Source organism: Gouania willdenowi, chromosome 10 (assembly GCF_900634775.1).
Source record: "Gouania willdenowi chromosome 10, fGouWil2.1, whole genome shotgun sequence".
Classification (NCBI taxonomy): domain Eukaryota; kingdom Metazoa; phylum Chordata; class Actinopteri; order Blenniiformes; family Gobiesocidae; genus Gouania; species Gouania willdenowi.
The window spans coordinates 6853938-6876995 of record NC_041053.1 but is presented as its reverse complement, the minus strand read 5'-3'; the positions used below and the strand labels follow the sequence as shown (position 1 = coordinate 6876995).

At 39.2% G+C, this 23058-nt stretch overlaps 1 protein-coding gene across 2 annotated transcripts in view; it reads left to right on the top strand.

The window, feature by feature from the left end:
* Positions 1–4713: 4713 nt before the first annotated feature.
* LOC114471098 (heterogeneous nuclear ribonucleoprotein U-like protein 2) overlaps positions 4714–23058 on the top strand; it is a 30181-nt gene continuing 11836 nt past the window's right edge. For both annotated transcript variants that reach the window (XR_003674943.1, XM_028459680.1), the window contains exons 1-7: positions 4714–5282; positions 8550–8623; positions 8739–8981; positions 9057–9169; positions 16041–16307; positions 16457–16579; positions 16677–16778. Coding sequence is in view for 1 of the 2 variants with exons in the window: in XM_028459680.1 (XP_028315481.1) it covers positions 4846–5282; positions 8550–8623; positions 8739–8981; positions 9057–9169; positions 16041–16307; positions 16457–16579; positions 16677–16778 (1359 nt within the window). In the remaining variant the exon portion in view is untranslated. The remainder of the gene's footprint in view (positions 5283–8549; positions 8624–8738; positions 8982–9056; positions 9170–16040; positions 16308–16456; positions 16580–16676; positions 16779–23058) is intronic.

Genomic DNA, 23058 nt, shown 5'->3' with positions numbered 1-23058 from the left:
AAGAAAGTTGTTGTACTTGTGAACTACAGCATCTAGAATACACCGTTATTGATCTCCCAGAGGGGAAATTCAGCCAAAAAAAAAAAGTTAAAGTGAATAAACTGGGATTTGGACTTGGGTCTCCCACATGGGAGGTAAGAAATCTACCACTGAACAAACCATGCCTGTATGTTACATATACTGTATGTATAGATAGTTTCTGGAAAGGATCTATCTATAATTTAACAAAAAATAAAATAAAAATAACTCCTATAATCTGTTTAAATCAAACTTCTGACAGCAATTCCACAAGCAGGATTTATTAGTATTACAAAATAGCCAGAGGCCTGACAGAAAAATAAATGAAATTAATAGTTTTTGTAAAGTTAAAAAGTGAAGTCAGAATAATGTAAAACCTTTCAGATCCAACAGTACAGTATCCATTTTCTTATTTTTAGGACACAATTGAATTAATAATATAATATTAGTTACATTGCAGTCATAATGAACAAAGTCAGATTATTCTGTATCTTTTCTACATTTTTATTATTGGTGTTTATTAATAAGGAAAATATTCCTAATAAACCGTCTGCCTTCTCACTTTCATTGCTCAAATCTCAAATCAAGTCTTTTTATGTAATTTCCATCTTTATTTGAACTATGATAATAAAAAAGATTAAAACCAAAAGTCAACTGACAAATTAAATAACTTTAATATTTGGGTGTAGAAACATGTAGAAAAACCATGGACATTCTGTAAAACACTTGTTTCTCACAGCACTGACAGCAGAGCCACTACAGGGATAACTTTATCCTGGTTGTTAACCTGCCCTGCAGCAGGTACGCTGTAGAGACTAAATCACCATGGTTACAGGTTAGCTGTAGAGGCTAAATCACCATGGTTACTGGTCCTGGATAAACTTGGCCGGCTTTCATTCAACTGATTTGGGGATGAGTTTATCCAGGATAGCCAATTTTTCCAGGCTTTATCCCCTATCCTTGTTTTGTGCAGTACCCCCCTGGGTAAAAATGGGCACCATGATGCACTAAGGCAGTGTCTCTCAAATGGGGGTATGCGATGGCACTACTTGAGAGAGGAAAATTGACAATGTGTCAAATTTATGGGGTTTTATAATGTTTGATTTTTTACTTTAAAATGAAAATCATTCTAAATATTACCAGCAACTGAGATTTGTATAAGGATGAATAAAAAGATTTAAATGTTTTATTGATCTCAGCAGGGTCCGTAACAATAACATTGGAATCATTTTTAATTTGGGATATAAGACACGAGGTGGACTGATGTTTTAACTGATGTGCCAGCAGTCGGTTGGCTTTATCACCATGTTCATAATAATTACCTCGGGTTTGTAATAACATGCACTCAGCACTTCTGGTAGAGATGAGATCAAACTGTTTTAAGATTTAGACGCTTCTTAAATAATTATTGAGTAGGGTTAGAGGCGCACTCTCGATGAAGGTCACCAATAGCAGATGTTAATTCTGTGAGTCTGGCATTTTGTTTCTTGTTGGAGTGGGAGGAGAATGAAATAATCTGCCCTCTAAGAAAAGCCTTTAGTGACTCCCAGAGTAATGAATTAGAAGTGGATTCATTTTGATTAAAGGCCAGGAAGTCACTAATAGATTTTGAAATGATTTCACAGAATGTATTGTCTGCCAATAATAAAGAGTTAAACCTCCAAAGAGGGGGTGTAGGTTTATACATTGAAAACTGAATGTCTAGATGCAAAGGAGCATGATCAGATATTAAAATATTTGAATAATCAGAGGAAACAACACACAAGTTCAGTCTATTGTCTACAAAAAAAATGGTCTATTCTTGAATATGACTGATGCACTGGGGAAAAGAAGGAAAACGTCTTTACCAAGGAATGACGGGATCTCCAAAGGTCAAGCAGCCCATTTTGGGTCATAAAGTCAGAAAAAGATTTAGCCATGGCCAACAGGGGTGTAGAACTGGGACTAAAGCGATCCAGTGCAGGGTCAAACACACAATTCAAATCACCCCCAAAAATCAACAAATGAGTGTTTAAATGAGGAATATTACTAAGTAATCGGTTAGTAATATTGACATTATCAAAGTTTGGCGCATAAACATTAACTAAAACCAATTTTGTTTGCATAACTACGCCTGCTACTATAATATATCTACCATCCTTATCAGTAATAATCTCAGTAGATTGAAATTGGATCTTTTTATTAAACATAACTGCAACACCTCTAGCTTTAGAATTGAAATTAGAATGGTTGGTCTGACCTATCCAGGGAGACCGGAGCCTGCAATGATCTTTAAGTCTAAAAGATGGGTTTCCTGTTAAAAAAATTATGTCAGAATAAGCAGTTTTGAATGACTAAAAACCCTTGCCCTTTTGGTTGGACTGCCCATTCCATGTATATTACAACTAAGAAAACGAATTGGCTGGCCCATGTCAGGAGTGCTGGGATTTAAGTTAGCAGAAGACATTTAAGTGTGAATAAATAGGAAAAAAAGAGGATCTCCAAAGTCACCTGAAAAGAGCCAGGACGGACCAACCCCCCACCCCCCCACACACATATACACATAGAATGGTTGTACGAATGTTTCAGCAGATTAGAGCCAAAGGCCAAGCACCGATATGAAGGGAAGTTACATCTGGTTGGTTTGGAGTCATGTCCATACAGAGCACCTCAAGGTTCATGAAAAATGACCCGACAACATGGCCAGATCTCCAATGAGCTGCTATTTACGATTAGCTCATTAACAGCCCTGGCGTCTACACAATGGAGAAGATGAATACTTACAAAAGCTTGGATCTTTATATATATTCTTTAAGGTAGGCTTATGTATGTGTTTTTGTGTCTATATAGGCCTGTGTCATAATTGGCTTGTTACGCGATGTGGTTATGCTAGGCTAGCACCGCTAATAATATAATAATAATAATAATACAGCCTAAATTAAAACATAAATGGGTATATGAAGCACATTTGTGCTTGGATCCATAATTTCTGTTTCTGGCCTTTTGCTGTCGGTATTCTGTAAAAAGCTATGTTTTCCTTCAGCCAGGCGTCGTTATGACAACCAAATACTACGTAGAATTTGGGCATTATACGAGCCAGACTGCAAAATCTCCACAGTGATGTCAGCAGTAAATAGCTGTTGTCAGGAAAATGTTTACCACAATTAAAATGGCGGCGCGCGTTGGTTAGTTGGTTGGTTAAGCGCTGACGTCAGGCGAAAAGGTGTATTATAGTTTGCTAACCGCTGTCATCTGATTTCACATTGTACTGAGATTGTATATGAGCATGCACGCACATGCGCACTACCGAAAAATGAATTTTTGCTAAAAGAAACAATTTATTTTTGTGGTTAGGGACATACAGTAATCTCAGTACAGAGGTAAACTCAGCCCGTGACACCGCCATAAAACCTCAAAAAAGAAGAAGAAGAAGAAGAATAGAAAACATGGTGACACGGACAGAGGACGGGGAAGGAAGATCAAACTTAGAGTGGTCTCTATTGGGAAAAGGAGGGAATGGAAACCCAGTGAGGAATGATGGAACAGCAGGAATAAAGAAAAAAAGGGAGTTAGAGGAAAGCAGCAGTGAAGACAGAGAAAGGGTGGAGAGGAGGGAAAAGTAAGAAACTCGGTTCTAGGTAATGTTAAAACTTTAGTCAGACGACATAGAGGCGTTGAGGGCCAGTCCATTTGGATTAACGAGAGTTAAAAACTAAAGTGGGAGAGAAATAAATGGTAAGGTTTGTTAGGGAGTTTGCTGATTGTTTGTAAAACAAAAGTACAGAAAGATAAAGCAATGAGAATTAGGAATGTGTGTGGAACTAAGGTGTTGGATAGGTTTGTGATTGGAGAGATCAGAGTATCAAGAGGAGTAATATCTGGGGTTGGATTTGAGGAGAGTTTGGACACATTAGAGAAGGAGATAAGAGGAGTGAAAAGAATAAAGAGGCTGTTCAGAAATGAAGAAGGGTAGAAAGTAGATCGATATTGACTGAATTTGAAGGAGTGGTGCTACCTCAGAAACGAATGATTGGATACATGAGCTTTCCAGTGACGGCTTTTGTAACCCCCACTCAGATGTTACAAATACCAGAGGTTTGGACACGTGGCAGCAGTGTGCAGAGGGAGACAGAGGTGTCCAAAGTGTAGTGGGATCACAGGATGGAGGAGTGTAGTGAAAACGTGCAGCTGAAGTGCAGTAACTGTGGAGGAGAACATCGAGTAATGGACAGGAAATGTGAGGTGAGGAAGGAAATAGAGGAAGTAGAGAAAAATAAAAGATTTAATGACATCAGCTATGCAGAGGCTGTGAAAAGAGTTCAGAAGGGGAAAGAAGAGAGGGAGGTTATTGGAAAAATGGTAACAGAAGCAAAGCAAGCAGCGCATTAGGAGAGGGAAAAAACTAATATTGATGATCAATCAGGGAGAGGAAGTTACCTTTGGAACATTTCTTAGGATAGTCCTATTTATAGCGTACGTGATCAACTGTACTGAGCAGGCCAAACAGAAAACCGAAAAGTCATTGTGAAAGGAGCAGAAAAGGAGCTGTCGTGGGAGGAAGTGAAGGATATGTTGGAGAGGGACAGCAAAACTAGAGGTGGGAAGGTGTTTAGTCTAATGGGTCCTCTTAGACTCCGATACAGTAGGGGGCGCAATATGCAGCTGCAACACTTGGTGCCACTCGCCAAAAACACACAAAGAAGAAGAGGAACCAGTCCACAGCCAATCAGAGCGCGGGACTCCGTCTTAAACTTGTTATGGTCTGTACGCCATAGATGGTCTGTACCATCTGTCTGTAAACAGGCGTGCGTTAGTATTTCTGAGTTCCAGAGGAGCTCGTCAGTCACCATGAGGCTGGCAGACATTAAAAAGTTAAAGGTGGTGGAGCTGCGCTGCAGACTGAACCAGCTGGGCCTGGATAGTAGAGGACTGAAGGCTGAGCTGGTGGAGCGGCTGTGGTCCAGTGCTCAGGAGGAGGCATACAACCGACAGGACGAATCCAAACCAACGGAGAATAAACAAACACTACTGACGGAAACAACTGACAGTCTCCATACACCTACAGAGGCTGGTGTAGGAACGATATGTTCCACAGACCGAAGCCGACAGCTGACCAACGCCGCCACACAGACCGACCATGACCCGGGTCCCCCTTCAGTCCCTCAGCCGCCATGTGAGGCTCTGCCAGCGGGGGAGGAGGGCGGAGAGCCCGGTAGGCTACAGGAACCCACGGTGGTCAGGGGGAGATCCTTCTACGAGTTCAAAGAAGAGATCAGATACAAGAGGTAAATAAGACCACAGGGGTCCAAACCTGTGCACAGAGGACTAAAGTCATGTCTGTTTTAGATCTTGTGTCAAACGCTTGGCCCGAGGGCCAAATCTGGCACTTTGGAGCTTCCAATTCGGCCCGCAGAAGAAAGTAAAAACTTTGTCAGCAGTATTTACTCAATAATAACTGCATCTGTCATACGTATTTATCTTTGTGAGTTTGAATCCTGGAAAGTAAATCAGATTTTAGATGGAGGTCATTGGTGACTAGAGCTCCTGAGAGCCCCTCACATGGTCCATGCGGGCTACGTGGTGCCCACTGGCACCGTGTTGGTGACCCCTGGTGTAAATGAAACTCAATGTTTGCATTAGGAATTTACAGTTTTCCCGGTGCTTATATCGCACAATTACAGTCATTGTTAATGCTAAACAGTTGGGGAAAAAAAACTAAATTTTTTTTTACAAAATCCTTAAATTTTCCTGAAAGTATGACGTATTTCCCTTAATTAAATAGAAATTGGTCACAAAATCTAGGAAATTTAAATGAAGATCTTGTTGGTACTGATATCTATCACTCATTGCTTGGATATGGTCGATTTCTGACAATTTGTATTTTATTTATATGTAGAAGACTTTTAGGGCACAATAATGTTGAAATTACTAATTTTCCCGCATAAAATGGTAAATGAACTTGATTTTATATAGCGCTTTATCACCACACTGAAACAGTCTCAAAGCGCTTTTACATATCAGCTCATTCACCCATTCACTCTCACATTCACACACCAGTGGGACAGGACTGCCATGCAAGGCGCTAGTCGACCACTGGGAGCAACTTAGGGTTCAGTGTCTTGCCCAAGGACACTTCGACACATAGTCAGGTACTGGGATCGAACCCCCACCCTCTCGATCAGAAGACGACCCACTACCACCTGAGCCACGGTCGCCCAAAATCTGTATTTGGCCCCTGAACTAAAATGAGTTTGACATTACTGTTTTAGATGGTTCCTGCAGCTCTGTAGAGAGAATGCATTGTAACAATTTAGGGATGTAACGATTCACTCAACTCCCGATATAATTCGATTCACGATACTGGGTTCACGATACGATTCTCTCACGATTTATTTTACAAAATGGGAATGTAGAAAAATGACTGAAAAATATTCCTTTGTTTTTTGGGGGGAAAAAAATTACTGTATTATTTTCCTTTTTATTTTTCATTGTCAAAAGAATCCCTTGATAAACTATTCAAAACAATGCAATTTCACTAAAAATAAATCTTGAATGAAATAAATAAAGGAATAATACAATTGAAGAAGAAGCTTATTAATTTAAATTCAGGTTCTATAGTAAACAATGCAAAACTGTAAAATAGTTATTTTTCAACTGAAAATGTATTTTATGCCTTAACAATTGGACTTTAAAAAAAAAAAAGTAATTTCACTGATTTACGTCAGATATTTGTTTGGATCAGCAGAGGGCGCTGGTAACCCAGTGGTCGGTTGGCATGCAGAAATTCTTGCAATGAAGAAGTGATGCTATGCTAGCAGACAGAGCTAATAGAAAAACGTGACTTTTACAGTTATTCACGTAATATTACAGATATTCTTTCGGTGCTAAAGGGGTAAGGAATCATTTATTAACATGTTTAAGAGTAGAATGCGGCCAGAAAGAAAGTAGTATCAGATTCCGCCCGCCGCGTACACTGCTGGACAAGAGAAGGGATAAATATTTAAAAATATTATATATATTGTATTTTAAAAAAAGTACCGCGATTCAATTTTCAAAGTATCGATGTTCGTGATACCTATGAATCGATTGTTAACTGCCTTACGATTAATCGTTACATCCCTAAAACGATTATGTTTGAGCCAGAAGACCTCTAAAACATGCAGGACTGTGACCCTCAAGGACCGCGCTGGGACATCCTGATCAGACCAATGGCAGAGACAAATCAAACACAGCAATCGATATTAACTTCGTAGTAAAATTCAGAAAATACTTTTAACTCTGTTTTTTAAAGAGACTTTAAATGCATTTGCACCAGAATAAAACATTTGTGAAGTCAATCTCGGTAAACATTACAGATTACAATAATTCCAGTTTTTGCTTGCAAAGTTGTCCAAAGTCTTCAAAAAAGTTAAAAAGAAGTGTTTTCAGTCTGAGGAAAAACCCTTTTACTTGCTAGTATTGTTATCAAAATGAAACAACATCCACTGCTAGACATGCACAATGTTGGATTTTTGGCCAATATGACAATAGTTTACAACTGTTTTGGCAGAATTTACGGTTGACCTCATTTGAGACATGATTCATTGCTCTGGTTGAATGATAGAATCCAGGAGAAGCATTGATGATTTAATAAAAAATGATTTTATTCTAAACTAAATAAAAGAATACAAAGTGGAACAAAGTGAAACAAAATTAGCGTCCGTCCAGGCGGACGTCCAAAGGAAGTGCCGCGCCCCGCCCCAACAGTTTCAAAGCTTAAGCTTTTTATACAGATAAGAAAAGGTCCCAACAGTGAGAGACAAAAGGGAGGGAGTCAGATGCCCATAGTGGCAATGTTGGAGGATGATGAAGATGTTATGAGAAGGTTTGGCTCCAGTCTTTATCTGTCTTGATAAGTGTGTACGTCAGTGTATGTCCTTGGCAGAGACTGTGCTGCACTGAGAATAATACGATCTGTACTGTTTAATCATGATTCAGCTGTTCAAAAGTGTAAAGATTAATGGAGTCGTCATGTATTAAAACATGACAAATTGTACACATGAACATACATTTGAGGATATGATGATGAATATAAAATTTGCCATGACACAACAAATTAGGCTGATAACTGATATTTCCCTCCACACCTCTAATTGAAGATATCATCTAGTTTCTGTAGTAGAATTAACAAACAGAATTATTCTGCAGACATTAAACAAAACTAAAAATGATGCAAGTAATCATTCTTTATGCAAAATGAGAAAATGCTTCAACTTACGTTATGTAAAACATGTTAAACAAAACTATTACGATACTTGCAGCCTATCCTGTTTAAAACAGTTACTACCTTGTAATTACCTACTAAAAATGTATAATGAGATATGAGTTTTGGTCCATATGGCCCAGCTCTACTCCAAACCTTACTAAAGTTGCAGTAGCTGTAAGTTTTTGGTTAAGACTTTTCACTAATCTAACATTTGTACAACACACATATTGACTTTTGAAGAAACATCTGCTCAGTTTCTACTTTGCTCAAACCTGTAAACATTGTGGCTTGGTTCCTTTTCATCCAGAGCCAAATCACCACTGCCTGTGGAAAAGCAAGAATCAGAAGAGCAGGATGAAGATAAAGTGAGATTCGATACAAGTGAGTTCACAATCTCTTTCAGATCTGTGATGACTGGGCTTTGTACATTTGAGTTATTCTAATATTCTTTATGGTTTGAGTTTTAAATACTTTTCTTGTCTTCATGGTTCCTTAGGTCGTGGTCACCTTCACTTTGAGGGACATCCTGATGGATCAGGTGGTCAGCCGCGGTTCTGGGAACGGTTTCCTTTGCTGTGGTCAGGCTGCAAGCTCACCCATGGGGTGCTGCAGGGCCACGTAGGTTTTGAGATGAGAATAGAAAGGAGGCTGGTGAGGGCACAGCTGAAGGACGAGAAAGCGTCAGAGCTCTGTGGTGTCAGAGTTGGCTGGTCTACGTCGGACGCCTCTCTGCTGCTCGGTAACTGTTCTGCATCACTGCTTGTAATTGTTCTCGTTGAAGCATTTTGATGTGATGTTTTGGTTTTGTCTGGAGGTGAGGATGAACTCTCCTTTTGTTTTGATGGACGGGGGATAAAAGTGTGTTCTGGAATCAAAGAGGAGTTTGGAGAAACCTTCTCTGAAGGCGACATCATCGGTTCTTATGCTGTGAGTTCGACTTCCTATTTGCTTATGAACGACTCCACTGCCTTTCTATTTTCACTTTCCTGAGTGTGCGGTTGCTTACTTCCAGGCAAGTGAGATGCCGATGTTATCAGGCCTACATGTCATGTTTATAGTAATAATATAGTTAACTACTTTATAGTTAATATATAGTAGTACATATACACTGAACAAAAATATAAATGCAACATTGTAGTTTTTTTACCCATTTTTTATGAGCTAAAACATTTTCTATAAACACAAAAGACTAATTTCTCACAAATATTATTCACAAATCTGTCTAAATCTGTGTTAGTAAGGTGTAGCATATCAAGATGCTGATTAGACAGCATGATTATTGCACAGGTGTGCCTCAGGGTGGCCACAATAAAAGGCCACTCTGAAATGTACAGTTTTGCTTTATTGGGGGGATGTGGGGGTTGGGGGGGGGTCAGAAAACCTTTCAGTATCTAGTATAACCACCATTTGCCTTACGCAGTGCAACACATCTTCTCATAGAGTTGATCAGGTTGTTGATTGTGGCCTGTGGAATGTTGGTCCACTCCTCTTCAATGGATGTGTGAAGTTGCTGGATATTGGCAGGAACTGGAACACGCTGACATATACACTGATCCAGAGCACCACATACATGCTCAATGGGTGACATGTCTGGTGAGTATGCTGGACATTCAAGAACTGGGATGTTTTCAGCTTCCAGGAATTGTGTACAGATCCTTGCAACATGGGGCTGTGCATTATCATGCAGCATTATCGTGCTGCATGATCAGAATCAGAATCAGAATTCCTTTATTAATCCCAGGGGGAAATTGCTTTTGTTAACGCCACAGAACACATCACAAATAAAAGAATAAAAATGTTAACAAAGACAAAAGAAAGAATAAACAATAAATAAGTGTGTAATTAAGTAAAAGACTGTTAAAAATAGGGATCAGAAAAACACACATTACAGTAGTAGAAAATAAAGTAGGATAGATAATAATAATAATAATAATAATAATAATAATAATAATAATATATACCAATATGATTCAGATATTTACAACAATCAAGCTGTGAGGTTACAGTGATGAATTATACAGTTTGATCGCCACAGGCAGGAATGATTTCCTGTGGCGTTCTGTGAAGCACCGTGGTTGGATCAGCCTGGTGCTGAAGGTGATTCTGTGACTGACCAGCACGTCATGGAGTGGGTGGGACTCATTGACCAAGATGGCCTTCACCTTCGACAGGCTCCACCTCTCTGTCACCGCTGTCAAAGAGTCCATTTTAATCCCCACAGCGTCACTGACCCTGCGGATGAGTCTGTTGGTGTCTGTGACCCTCAGTCTGCTCCCCCAGCAAACAACAGCGTAGAGGATCGCACTCTCCACCACAGACTCATAAAACAGCCTCAGCATTTTCCTGCAGATGTTGAAGGACCTCAGCCATCTCAGAAAATAGAGGCAGCTTTGGCCCTTCCTGTAGAGGGAGTCAGTGTTCCACCCCTGTCCAGTTTATTATCAGTCACCACTCCCAGGTATTTGTAATCCTCCACAATGTCCACACTGTATGATTACAATGTCCACACTGTAATCATGCTGTCTAATCAGCATCTTGATATGCCACACCTGTGAGGTGGGATGGAGAAGTGCTCACTAACACAGATTTAGACAAATCTGTGAACAATATTTGTGAGAAATGGCTGTTTTGTGTGTATAGACAATATTTTAGATCTTTGAGTTCAGGAGCCTCATTTATAAACGCTGCGTGTATAAAAAAGAAAGCGTACACCACTTATAAGCAACTTTTGGGACTTTTAAAAAACAAACCTGGCGAGATAATGTGCGCACCTCAACAGCAGCTCTGATCCTGCCGTACGCACGAAATAATGAGAAACTGGAAACTCTGCCCCCAACAGGAGAAGAATTACATTAAAGACAGTTCTGTGAAATTGATACATTTGCGTGAAATAATCGAACATTGCACATTTCACATATACACATCTAATACAGTATGAAGGGTATATTTGCAAAAACAAAAGAGGAAAAAATGATACTGACGCCCAAGTGAGTGACGTGCGTGCACCTACAAATACAGTTTTATATTAATAATAATAAATGTTATTAAAATCACATGATCATTGCACCAAACTGCTGATCCATTGTCTGCAACACCTGTAGCTGTTATAAAAAGGAACACACTCGCAATGCTCAAAGACACACAGTAGTTCATCTGGCACTGCTGGAGGACGAGGCACATGGGAGACTCCAGAGGGAGAGGATCTACACAGACCAACCAGACCTATAGGCAGGACCCCCTCATGAGGACGAGGCTGCAGAGCTCCCGGCCTCACTCACCCCAGCACCACCGACCAGTAAACACCCTGGGACTGACTGAAAAATATGGTTTTACTTGAAATTAAATATTGTGTATTACGTAGAGTTCCAAACGTGTTTTACTACGTGTTCATTTTTATAATTTCAAACAAGGAAAGACAATTTAATCCCGTGCTTCTGGCACATATAGTGCATCTCTGTCCCCCTCAAACTCCGTTATAACAGAGGGGTTCCCCAATCTTCCTCCAGCTTTTTGTCTGTGAGGCTGCGGTGCGTTCTTTCCTCCACCTGTTGAACAGACGCTCTTCCAATGGAGAGTGATACACATTTTCTAACCATTTCTGTTTCACCTCAGTCACAGTCTGACGCTCTGAGGCAACACAACGCCATCTGCCTTTCTATTATTCGTAAAGCGCACTGTGTCACCAAATTACACTTTCTTGCTTGTGTCCACCTCAACAATTAATACCTCCACCTCGCACTGAGTGAAATTTGTATTTGTGAACATTCATTAAGGGTGTTCGCCGGACCTTTTATGGACACTGTATGGGCGGAGTAAGGTGTTTCCTTACGTGCAACAACTTTTGAGTTAATTGTCATTTATAAACGGAAAGAGGCGTGGGACGAGCTTGCGCCCTCGTTTATAAATCTGACAGTTTTTTTGCGTATGCATTTCCTCATTTTTGACGTACGCCAGCTGAAGTGATCTTACCGAGGCACAGTTTTATAAATCAGGTCCCAGCTCATGAAAAATGGGTGCAAAAACTTGTTGCGTATATATTTTTGTTCAGTGTAGTTATATTATATGTATATAATATTAAGTATATAGTATTGGTAATAATACTTTATTTTATCAAGCACTTTTTGTACCAAAAAATGCAATTCAAAGTGCTTTGCAAGGTTAAAATGTGCTTCCAAATGCTTTTTTTTTAACTTTAACACCTGTAGTCTTGCGTAGGCAAAGTACCATGCGAGAGTGCATTCAGTTCAGTGCAAACATGGCAGACGAAGCTCTGCTAGGTAAACTGCCCCAACTTAAGTAAGAAGTTTGGAACCATCTTATCAATATCCAAATAAATTTGAAAGATCAATACTGAATCGAAATCGAATCACGATTAATCAATTAAAAATCGTATTAATCAAAATCAAATCGATTCATGAAACTGGCCATGATACCCAGCTCTATTTATGTACCAAATTGCTTGCCCTTGCTCCTCTTTGAGGGACCACACAGTAATCAGATTCAGATTTAGACAACTTTATTGATCCCCCAAGGGCAATTCAGTTCAGACATACTTTGCCTTTTCCACTAAAATGACAAGACAAATGTACCATTAATGGCAGCACGTAGATAACCAATTACAGTCAACTTTCAGTATCACAGATCAGCAGGATGAAATGCAATGGACCCATGTGGAAGATACATTAAAAGCAAAAATAGCAATAAAACACCCTAAGACTCCAAATTAGCCAAAACCAGTTCAAGTTATTCTCAGCATTTAGCATTGTGATAGCTGAGGGGATTAAAGAGTTTGAGAATCTGTTAGTTTTCCTTGAGGGTGTATAATAGCACCGCCCAGAGGGCATGAGACTAAAGTCAGAGTGGTCAGGCTATTTGATAATCCCTCTGGCTTTCTGGACAACCTGTTTTTTCCAAAGAGACCTCAGGTCCATCAACTGTTCTCCAATAATCTTGGAGAAAATTTTAACAATCTGGTTCAAATTGTTTCTGTCCTTTACAGACAATTTGTTAAATCAGCAGATAAAGGAAAATGTTAAAAGGCTTTTGATATAGAAATGGTAAAAACAAGAGAGGATGTCCTCAGAAACACTAAAATAGTTCAGCTTTCACAACAAGTTAATCCTTTGTTGACCACGTGTAACTATTGACTGTGTTCTGGGAAAACACAGAGCACAGTCTGTGTTCGGATCATGAAATGGCTTCATGATTTGAAGCCATTTCATTCTAGATCTCTGAGTCCAAGTGTAGTTCTGGACTGGGACTCTCAATCCGTGGATGTCGTTCCCACAGGCTCGGTCTGCGCACAGGTAGTTTGTACCAATTCCATGTGAAATAAACGGGTACGGCTTCATTCTTTGGCTTCCTCGTGCCCCCCACAGTCACATTAAAATCAGTCTTCCTAAAATGCTGACTACAGACCTGGGTGTTTTTAGTCTGGTTACAGTCATCCTTCCTTATCTTCTTACAGTGGCCGTAAAAGCTTAGAACACAACACAAAATGATGAACGACACAACGCAACACAAAACGAAAGCAGCCCAGTAAAAATCCACGAAGAAGAGTGATTTCAACGTTGGTGTCAGTACCCGATCTATTCACAGGCCTGATCCTTTCCGTCACTCTTCTTCGTGGATTTATACCGGACTGCTTTCGTGTTATGTTGTGAGGTTTCTTTGCCACAAAAGACAGGGACAAATAACACTGTGATAACCCAACAGCAAACGCCCAGAGAACAATGGGATGAAGAGAGGAAAAATTTATATTAAAGGAGACATATGCATTTAAATCCTTCCATTTTTACATATAAATCATACAGTTGTGGTCTATATGAAGCTCCACAGGCACCTTTTCTGATGTGCTTCTGAGAGCAACTCGTTTTGGTGCGGCCTCTTTAAATGCAAATGAGACACTTCATACCCCGCCCCCTCTCCAGGTTGCAGAGGTGACACTCGGTTCAACTCCACCCTGTTCGGCCATTTTTGTAGTTTGATAGAAGAGATACGATTATGTAGCGGCGCAGAAAATGTTTATTCACACGTTATTTACAAGATGTCAACAACGGAAGACTTATCCATTCAGCCTTACATGTTTGAGCCAGAGTCTGACCCAGCGGAGTGAGATCAAAATGAAGATGATGAACCTGCAGAACCCTAACAAGTGAGCTAATGCTAGCGCCAAGCTAACGCAACGCCAAGCTAACGCTAGCGTTAGCGCCAAGCTAACGCTAGCGCCAAGCTAACATCACAAAATGCATTTTAATACAGTCTTTTCAGAGACAAAATGGCAAAATGAAATGACATGAAAACTTTAGACTTAAATTAAATCACGTAGGCCATATCATCAAGGATCTAAAACTAGCACACAGCGCTAACATATGAAGTCTGAAGACGGTGCAACTGCTAATGCTAACAAAACAATGACAGGGACGTCTTATCATCACACTTTTTAGCGTTATTTACAGCTTACGGAAGTGCTCTGTTCGTCGTCTCCAAAGATAGAAGGAATTGAACCCTCAATCAGACAAAGTCTTTCGGCAAATCCTTCTTTATACTGGTGGAGGTTGATGAAGCAGTCATCCTTGAAGTGCTTCACGCCAACAAAAATGATCTTACCCACAGATGTGGGTACATTTCCGTGAAAAATAAAACTCAACCAGGCACTTCGAAAAGGTTCTGATGCTGGGAGACGGTGTAATGAAGCGTGTGGGTTACTACATCCAACAACCGAACATTTTGACTTATCCTCTCGTAACTTCGGCATCCTTGAGCTTGGACTACAAAATAAAGGCAAGAAAGAAAAATGGCGGATTGCTCGAAGTGTTGGACCTGGAGTCGATGACCTAATTTGGCAGTTCCGCTGCAAATACTGTGACGAGAGACTAATTTGAACTTTTCTGTACTTATAAACACTCTAAATATACAACAAAATGTATTTAAGGGCTAAAAAAGTGGATTTAGAATGATATTGCCCCTTTAACAAAGTTAGATATAATAATAATAATAATAATAATAATAATTCAACATTGACTCAGCCAGCAGCCCCAGCGCCCTAAGAGGCTCCACCCAGCAGACATGAGAAGGCGATGGTACCCACCTCCCCCCAGGCCCCCTCCACTCCTTTTCTTAAACCAACTTTTTTTTTTGTATACCTTGCACTTACTCTTGTAGTCACTTAGAGTTGAGAAAAAAAGTAAGTTTTTATTTGTTTAGCACAAATGCATGTTACCTTGTGTCTTAAGTTTGCCTTTGTGTGATTAAATCATTGGATTCACTTTATTTAAAATTATCCTTTACAAGCTATTGTTTTGAGGCCATAATTTGCCTTAACACACTATGCATTGTATCAATTTTTGAATTGTTTAAATCAAGAATTGGTTTAAACAAGAATCGATTTTGAATCAAATCGTGACCCTAAGAATCGGAATTGAATCGTGAGACACCGAAAAATTCACATCCCTAATTGTGGGGTTCTTCATTTTGTGTTGTGTTGTGAGCTTTTACGACTACCGTATCTTCTACATTCACTCAGCTCGTACAGCAGCATCAATGGGAAATGAATGAAAACTGTAGTAGTGTGAAGACACAGTACAGTAGTTCTCACTCTGTGAATACTCACTTGAATACTAAAAACACACATTTTTGCCGATTTTAACTCTGAACACTATTGTCTCTCGCCTTTGCAATCTCCAGCTATCCTGCTTAAATCACTAGAAACACCATATTGAGCCTACTAGGTCTTCCTCTTGGCTGCATTATGGTTTCATCTCATCGCCTTTGTATTTTTTTATGATTGCACCTGCAGTCTTTCTCCAAAGATGGGGCAGTGGAGCTCTCTTTTCAGAAGAATGGTCGCGACATGGGTGTCGGCTTCTCTTTGGACCCCTCAGTGCTGCAGGGTCGGGCCCTTTTTCCTCACGTCTTCTGTAAGAGCTGCTCGGTCAGGCTTCTCCTAGACACCACAGCTCCCCCCTGGTACCCAGGACCTCCAGGGTTCACAGCACTGGCAGCTCTCCCACCTGAGCAGAGGGTGCATGTCACAATAGCTCCAATTTCCAGAGCTCAAAGTGAGGTCAGATAATACAACTGTTCTGAATTTGATTTAGGAAACACCTTAATCAAGTTGGGAGCATTTCTGACCCAATGTGGTCATCAGCTCAATTCTCTCAGCTGTGTTTCTGAAAAACACTTTGTTTGATTGTAACCTCTGTGGACATTCAGGTGGTGCTAATGGTAGGACTTCCTGGTTCTGGAAAGACTTCCTGGGCCAAAACTTACATGAAACAACACCCAGAGAAAGGCTTCAGGCTGCTGGGGACAGAGGAGCTACTCGCATGCATGATTGTCAGTCAGACCTCCACAACTCTCATTCAATGTTTCACATTCACAGACGTTCCAGTTAAGTTCTGATTGAGATATTTTTGGTTGTGTGTGTGTATAGAGTGGTGGACAGAGTGACTGCAGGCTGCAGCAGGCTTCTCAGTGTCTCACTGAGCTCAATAAAGTGGCTGCAGAGACTCTTGGAAACTACATTCTCGACCAGGTAAGATATGACAGCACAGACACCGACTAGCTGACTACCACATTCAAAGACCTCACACAAAGCTCATATCATTATGATTTTTATAAAAAAAGTTAGGGATGCACCGAATATTTGGTAACCAAATATATTCGGCCGAATATAGCAAAAAAGGCAACATTCGGCCTTCGGTGGAGTGAGTTAAAAGCAAGGCCTAATAGTAGCGTGTGACGCAATCAAACAACGTGCAGTAACGCGGTGTCCGACGCACAGATTTCTTAAGCATTTTATTTGGGGCTTGACATACTGGCACATCCACATTAACGGAATCGCGGACGGAATCGACCAGTGAAAACGGTTAAAACGGAAATGGACAGAATCGGCATGAAACGCCAAAGAACGTTTTTTATGGGGAAATGTTTCCGGGGACCGCTTAGTAGGTGCACTGCCCTGTCCAGGCTGCAATAAACAACAAATCATCGCTGACTCCTAAATATAGAGCCACCAGTGCCCGTTTAACTTTGCTGTGCCTGTAAAGCTCTGTTCGTCTTTTGTGTAGTGCAGCGGTGCTCCGTGAGAACGTGATCAGCTTTAATCATCTTCCCCTGCTCAGTGTTTGAACTGTTGTGCCTGGCTAACAAAGAATAACTCAGTCCATGTTGTCCTTTAGTTCTTTTTATTCCAGCCTTTTGTCAGTGCCTGTAGGTACACATTTACAGTCAGCAAGCTACCTCAAGTACAACCGTTTCAGTGGGAACTTCCTGTTTACAAAATAAAAGTCAGTTGGAGCAACATTATGAGAATGTTGCATTCTAACAACATCTCATCAGAGCTACAGAAGATCCATGGGACGAGACCATCAATACCAGGGGTTGTAGAGTCTGAAACATCATAGTTTAATGATGACTTCTGATACTGTCAAATATTCTGACCCCTAGTGGTGAAACAACTGCTTCTTTCTTTAATCATTACGGTCTGGAATGATGTCATCAGGAAAATTTAAATTAGGTTAATTTAAACAAAGTTGATCAAAACTTAATCAATAAACCTGATCAGATTCAGTAAATTATTGATCCCTGAGAGGAAATCAGGTGACATTAATGTTGTTCTCATACATCTTTATATGATATATAAATAATTAAAAAGGAGCAGTCAGAATAATCCATGTCACTACAACTTATATCTACTTTTTAATTGTTAACTTACTTCATATTTGACATACATTTTTGTTTTATTATGTTTGTTTTTTTATTAGTATTTATTTTTTTTCCTCACAGGAGTTAAAAACTAATCATTTCTTTTAAAAAATAAAAGATAAATATTTCTAATAAAAATAAATAATTGGAATTTTAAAAAATAAAGTGGAAAACACGGAATTTGGGAGAAAATAAAACAGATTTTATAGGGCCCTAGGTTTACATCATTAGCCTATCTACTGTGGCTAAGCAGACTTGTGCCAGAAGGACAATAATTCATTTGTTGTGGGTTTATACACTTTAATTTAGTATTTTTTAATACATGTTTTGTTTTATTTGAAGGACCATTATAAAGGAAAAACTTTGTTGTGCTTTTATGAAAAACAAAGGCTACTGGAATATTTAAAAAATGTCAGAATATTCAACAAACATTTACTTTCTTTAAAAAACATGTCTAAAAATGTATTCTAGGCTATTTATGCACTATTAAAAAAAATAGTGAAAAACTTAACAACCGCATTCGATATTTGGTATTCGGTCAAGCATTTATATTTTATTCGGCTTCGGCCACAAATTTTCATTTCGGTGCATTCCTAAAATATGTTCCAAATATTTAAGGTTCTGTTGCACTATTGCCACACAGGTGAAATGAAGAGTATAGATGGGTTCACAACAAACGTGACTTCAGCAACTACAGTTACTTAAATTGCCCGTGATGAGTCGCTTGAACATTGTTGCGCTTTTTGGTCGCTTAATCGCTCCAGTGACGTGACGACCAGGGAGTAGTATGTGTCTGCAGAGGGCTGATCACTTCTTCTCCGGCTCTATGTTTTCAGCACTTATCATAGACAGTGCTGCTTGTACCAGCCAAAGCTGAAAATTGGAACACCGAAATAAATGATGTAAATTATTAGTCCTATTGCATTTATGGCTCTGACTTTGTACTAACCACTAAAACATTGCAATTGCATAAATTAAAAATATGATACTTATTTAGCACTGACATTCCAAAAATGCACAATATAAAATAAGATTAACTTGTCCCCACTCATACAATAAATAATATTGTACAGACCTATAACCAGAGGTGTAAAGAGTACTGATATATCCTACTCAAGCAGAAGTACTGTTACTTGATTCTTTTTCAATTAAAATAACGCCAATGAATTCAATTCAGAATAAATAAAGTGATCAGGCTCTAAGTGTAACTACATTTATGAACTCTAAAATGGAGAAAATAACCTCCATTCAATCCTGTTTTTGCGCGGTGCATTACATTTAATCTGATTGGTCGACTATGATGTGATGCACTTGATTGCTGTCTGGTCATTTCATTTTTTGTAGTTTCACAATATCCTTTGATCATTTTAAAACAATAAATAAACATTTACGCTGTAATTGTTGTGTAAAAATGTAACAAATTGCCTAACTTCTTTTAAAAGTTAAGTACAAGTAAAATTACTGATTTAGAAATATACTCAAAATTACAAGTACCTATAAAAGCAGCTCAATTACAGTAACGCGAGTACTTAAAATCCATAACATTCACCTCTGCCTTTAACAGACCGAGCTGCTGGGAGAGAGTAAAATTAAACATGTCCTCACATTAAAACACAATGAGCTCTATTCTCCCATGCGTGTAAGTCCAAAAAGCCGCACAGTGGCGCTGTTTTCCCCTGTAGTTAAGTTAGTCGCTGCGCGCCTTCATCACAGTTACGCACTTTGGGTGGAGCAGCCCTGAAATGTGGGCGTTCCCATTCAAACCTGGTCTTTTTCGCATTCTCCTGTCTGCTTAAGTTCTTTTCTTCTTACGTGCTTCTGAACCTGGAATAAGTGCAGTGCCCCGGTATCGTGAAACATTATATTGCACTAGAAGTATGGACTTACCGTAATTTTCGGGCTATAAAACGCAGTGTTTAATTGGCCGCATTACAATAATTTAGCAATTTTTTAAGAAAAATCCACACAAATGCCGCAGCCTAACAGAAGCTGATGAGGGTGCCCTTCAGTCAACTCGGCCAATCAGAGCGGGCAGGTAGGCGGGCTGCTATACTCAAGTTAGGTTTCACAGAAGTGTCCGTGTTTCAACTGATAAGTTTCCTTTACTACATGAAGTCTCCTCCTCACTGCCCCACCTCTACAAATCAGTTCATTTACAGCTTTTAATGGTCACTTTTTACTGGAACCAGACTGATACACCACTTCGTCCGCTCTTCTTACCGTGAACTACCGCGGAGCGATCACAGAGAGTCGGACTCTGAGTCAGAATACGGACGCGATCGCTTCTGAACAAATCCAACGTGGTGATTTGGTAACTTCATGCTGTTATGCTACTATTCCAAACTGGCTGACTTTTACTGGAGACGGAGCTCTGTCTCTTCTTCCTCCTTACGGAAGCGTCTCCATCAACCTCAGAGTCAGAGTCCAGAGCACTGAACAAAGCTAATGTGGTGATTTAACAACTTTATGCTGTTTATTCTTCTATTACAAACTGGCTGACATTTCTCTCTCTCTCTCTCTCTCTCTCTCTCTCTCTCTTTCTCTCTCTCTCTCTCTCCGTGTCGTTGCTATGACGAGGCAGTGTGCATCAAGACAAAATGAGTGATCAGAATGATTCTGTGCGAGCCAAAACGATTTAATGTTAACAATTTCATTGTTCCACCTGGTCTAATGTGACAGAGCTCGATTTTGTGGTGGCATGAAGCTCATAAAACTGGAAAAAATCCACAATTTAGCCACGTCACTACAAAGTAGCGGCTTATAGTCCGGAAATTTACAATTTAAGCCACACGGACTATATTGCAGAAGAGACTCCCAGAAAGAATCTATCCATAGCGACACTGACACGTTGTCACAGGATTGACCATCAGCATTTCTAATATGTTCACATTTTGCAGTTCTAGATGGAACAAAATGTGGTACATTTCATTATATTTTATCCCTGCTGTCCACTTTTTTTTTCTGCAGAAGTCTTGTCACAAAAGACATGCGTGTAATACAAGCGCAACGTTGGAGAACGCACGTAAATAACTTGTTTTTCTTATGGTAAACTATGGTAATAAATCCCACAAACTCCACCTTCCAAAAGCAGACCATTGAGAATGATCACTGATCAGAATGATCACTGATCAGAATGATCACTGATCCACAGACACTCAACACTACAAAATATAGTGTAAAGCTTTTGCCAAATATTCTGCTTGATTAGCCAATTACAAGACGTTTACCAAATTATCTGTCCATTAAATATAATATTTAACTGCAGTTATAGTTCTATTTTATTATAACTCAACAAATATACAAGTCATTTATATATCTATGATAACACATCATCTAACTTATTCAACCAAGCAGCCAAGGTGTAATGGTTAGGGCAGACCACTGGCATATGAAGCTGTTTTTCTTGAGGCTGGTTCGAATCCCAGCTATGCAATAAGAATATTTTACAAACTTTTACTTTCAAACTCTATTATCAAAGTAATGTTGTTTTCTTCTGAAAAACAACAGCTTTGTGTGTTTTATTTAAATAGTAATTAATAGACTCCTCTGTGGTAATAAATGTAGGCTATGTGAACAATAGACTATATATTCATGTGACGTCATGTGCTGCCATCTAGTGACATGAATTGAAATGGCCTTTTATACATTTATTTTAATTTAAGATATATCAAATCTCTTGTCATTACATACAAAGTAGCAATAAAAAATGTTTTCTTACTTTACCATGACTTTATAAACAGTCAGTGGTCATATGTTAAGTCAGATGAGATATATAACAGCATAGTTCTGGTTATGTTCTGGGAATGCTCTTGAGCACCGTAATAATATTTTGACAAATTACAACCGCTATCTATAGACAATTTTCATTCATCCTCACATTTCTCCATAAGTTATCCTTGAGAAGTTCATCCACTCATTATCCATGTTTTTACAAAATAAAACTCCATATCTAAAACATCTAAATCTTAGAAAGTAATCTTATAAAGTATAAAACAAATAACAAAAGGCAAATCCAAGTGTTGTTTAATAACTATATATTTTGTTTATTCATTATTTGTTCAAATGAAAAGGTAATAAAAACAGGGAATCAACTATTTAACATTACTGTCCTTTTAATTAATTTTTTGTGTTTTTTGGATAGATATTTTTATTTATTTTTAAGCATAGAACAAACCCTACATACACGCAGACACCTGAAACAAAAATCAAAGAACAAATTATACAAAACAATGCATTACTCATTCATCCACACATAACACAGTCATACACTCACATATGCATGCACACACACATTAACCCGCACTCACTCACATTCACACACTCAAAAAGAGAGGTACCCACCGTAACTTATCAGGGCTTGAGACTGCGACCAAATTGGTTGCATCTGCGACTATTTTTCCAGTGTGTGCGAGTGAATATTTAGTCTGGTCGGATCTGTGCGAGTGAAAATCCAAAAGGAGGAAACTTCTTCTGCTGAGCTCACCGTGCATAGTGACGGAGTGCATGTGGGGCCCCGAGTGGAGAGCGTACACATGACTCCACACCAAAGAGGAGGACCTCATCAGAATCAGCATGGAGGGGCCAGAACTGATGGACTATGATGCCAGGCCAGATGTTCAGCTGTGGTTTTATCAGTGCAGGGGTCTGCAACCTGTGGCTCTTTGACTTTTTTGCAATGGCTCCCTATAGCTTTAAAAAACTGTTGAAATGAAGAGTTATTTTATTTAGAGGCTATTAATGATTAATGACAAATAAAATCATGATATAACAATTTCTTAACCTAAAATAAATCACATTGTGCAATGACTCAGCACCTTCCTACTTCACCTCCTGCAACATCTACAGGCCATCAACTTTCCTGTGACTAACCTTAAGTTTTAAATCCCTGGTAAGATAACTACACCAACAAAAACACTATTCTGGAAGAAAATAGAGATTTTAATTGTGTGGGATTCATTTAACCACCAATGTGCAGGTTAAATATGTATGTTTTATGTGTGGCAAGAAATGAGTAATTAGCATGTGTTGATCACATGATGTGTTATAAAATTCAAATTACTTTTTGTAGTCTTTCAAATACAAAACTTCTTTATATAACATTGTGTTCT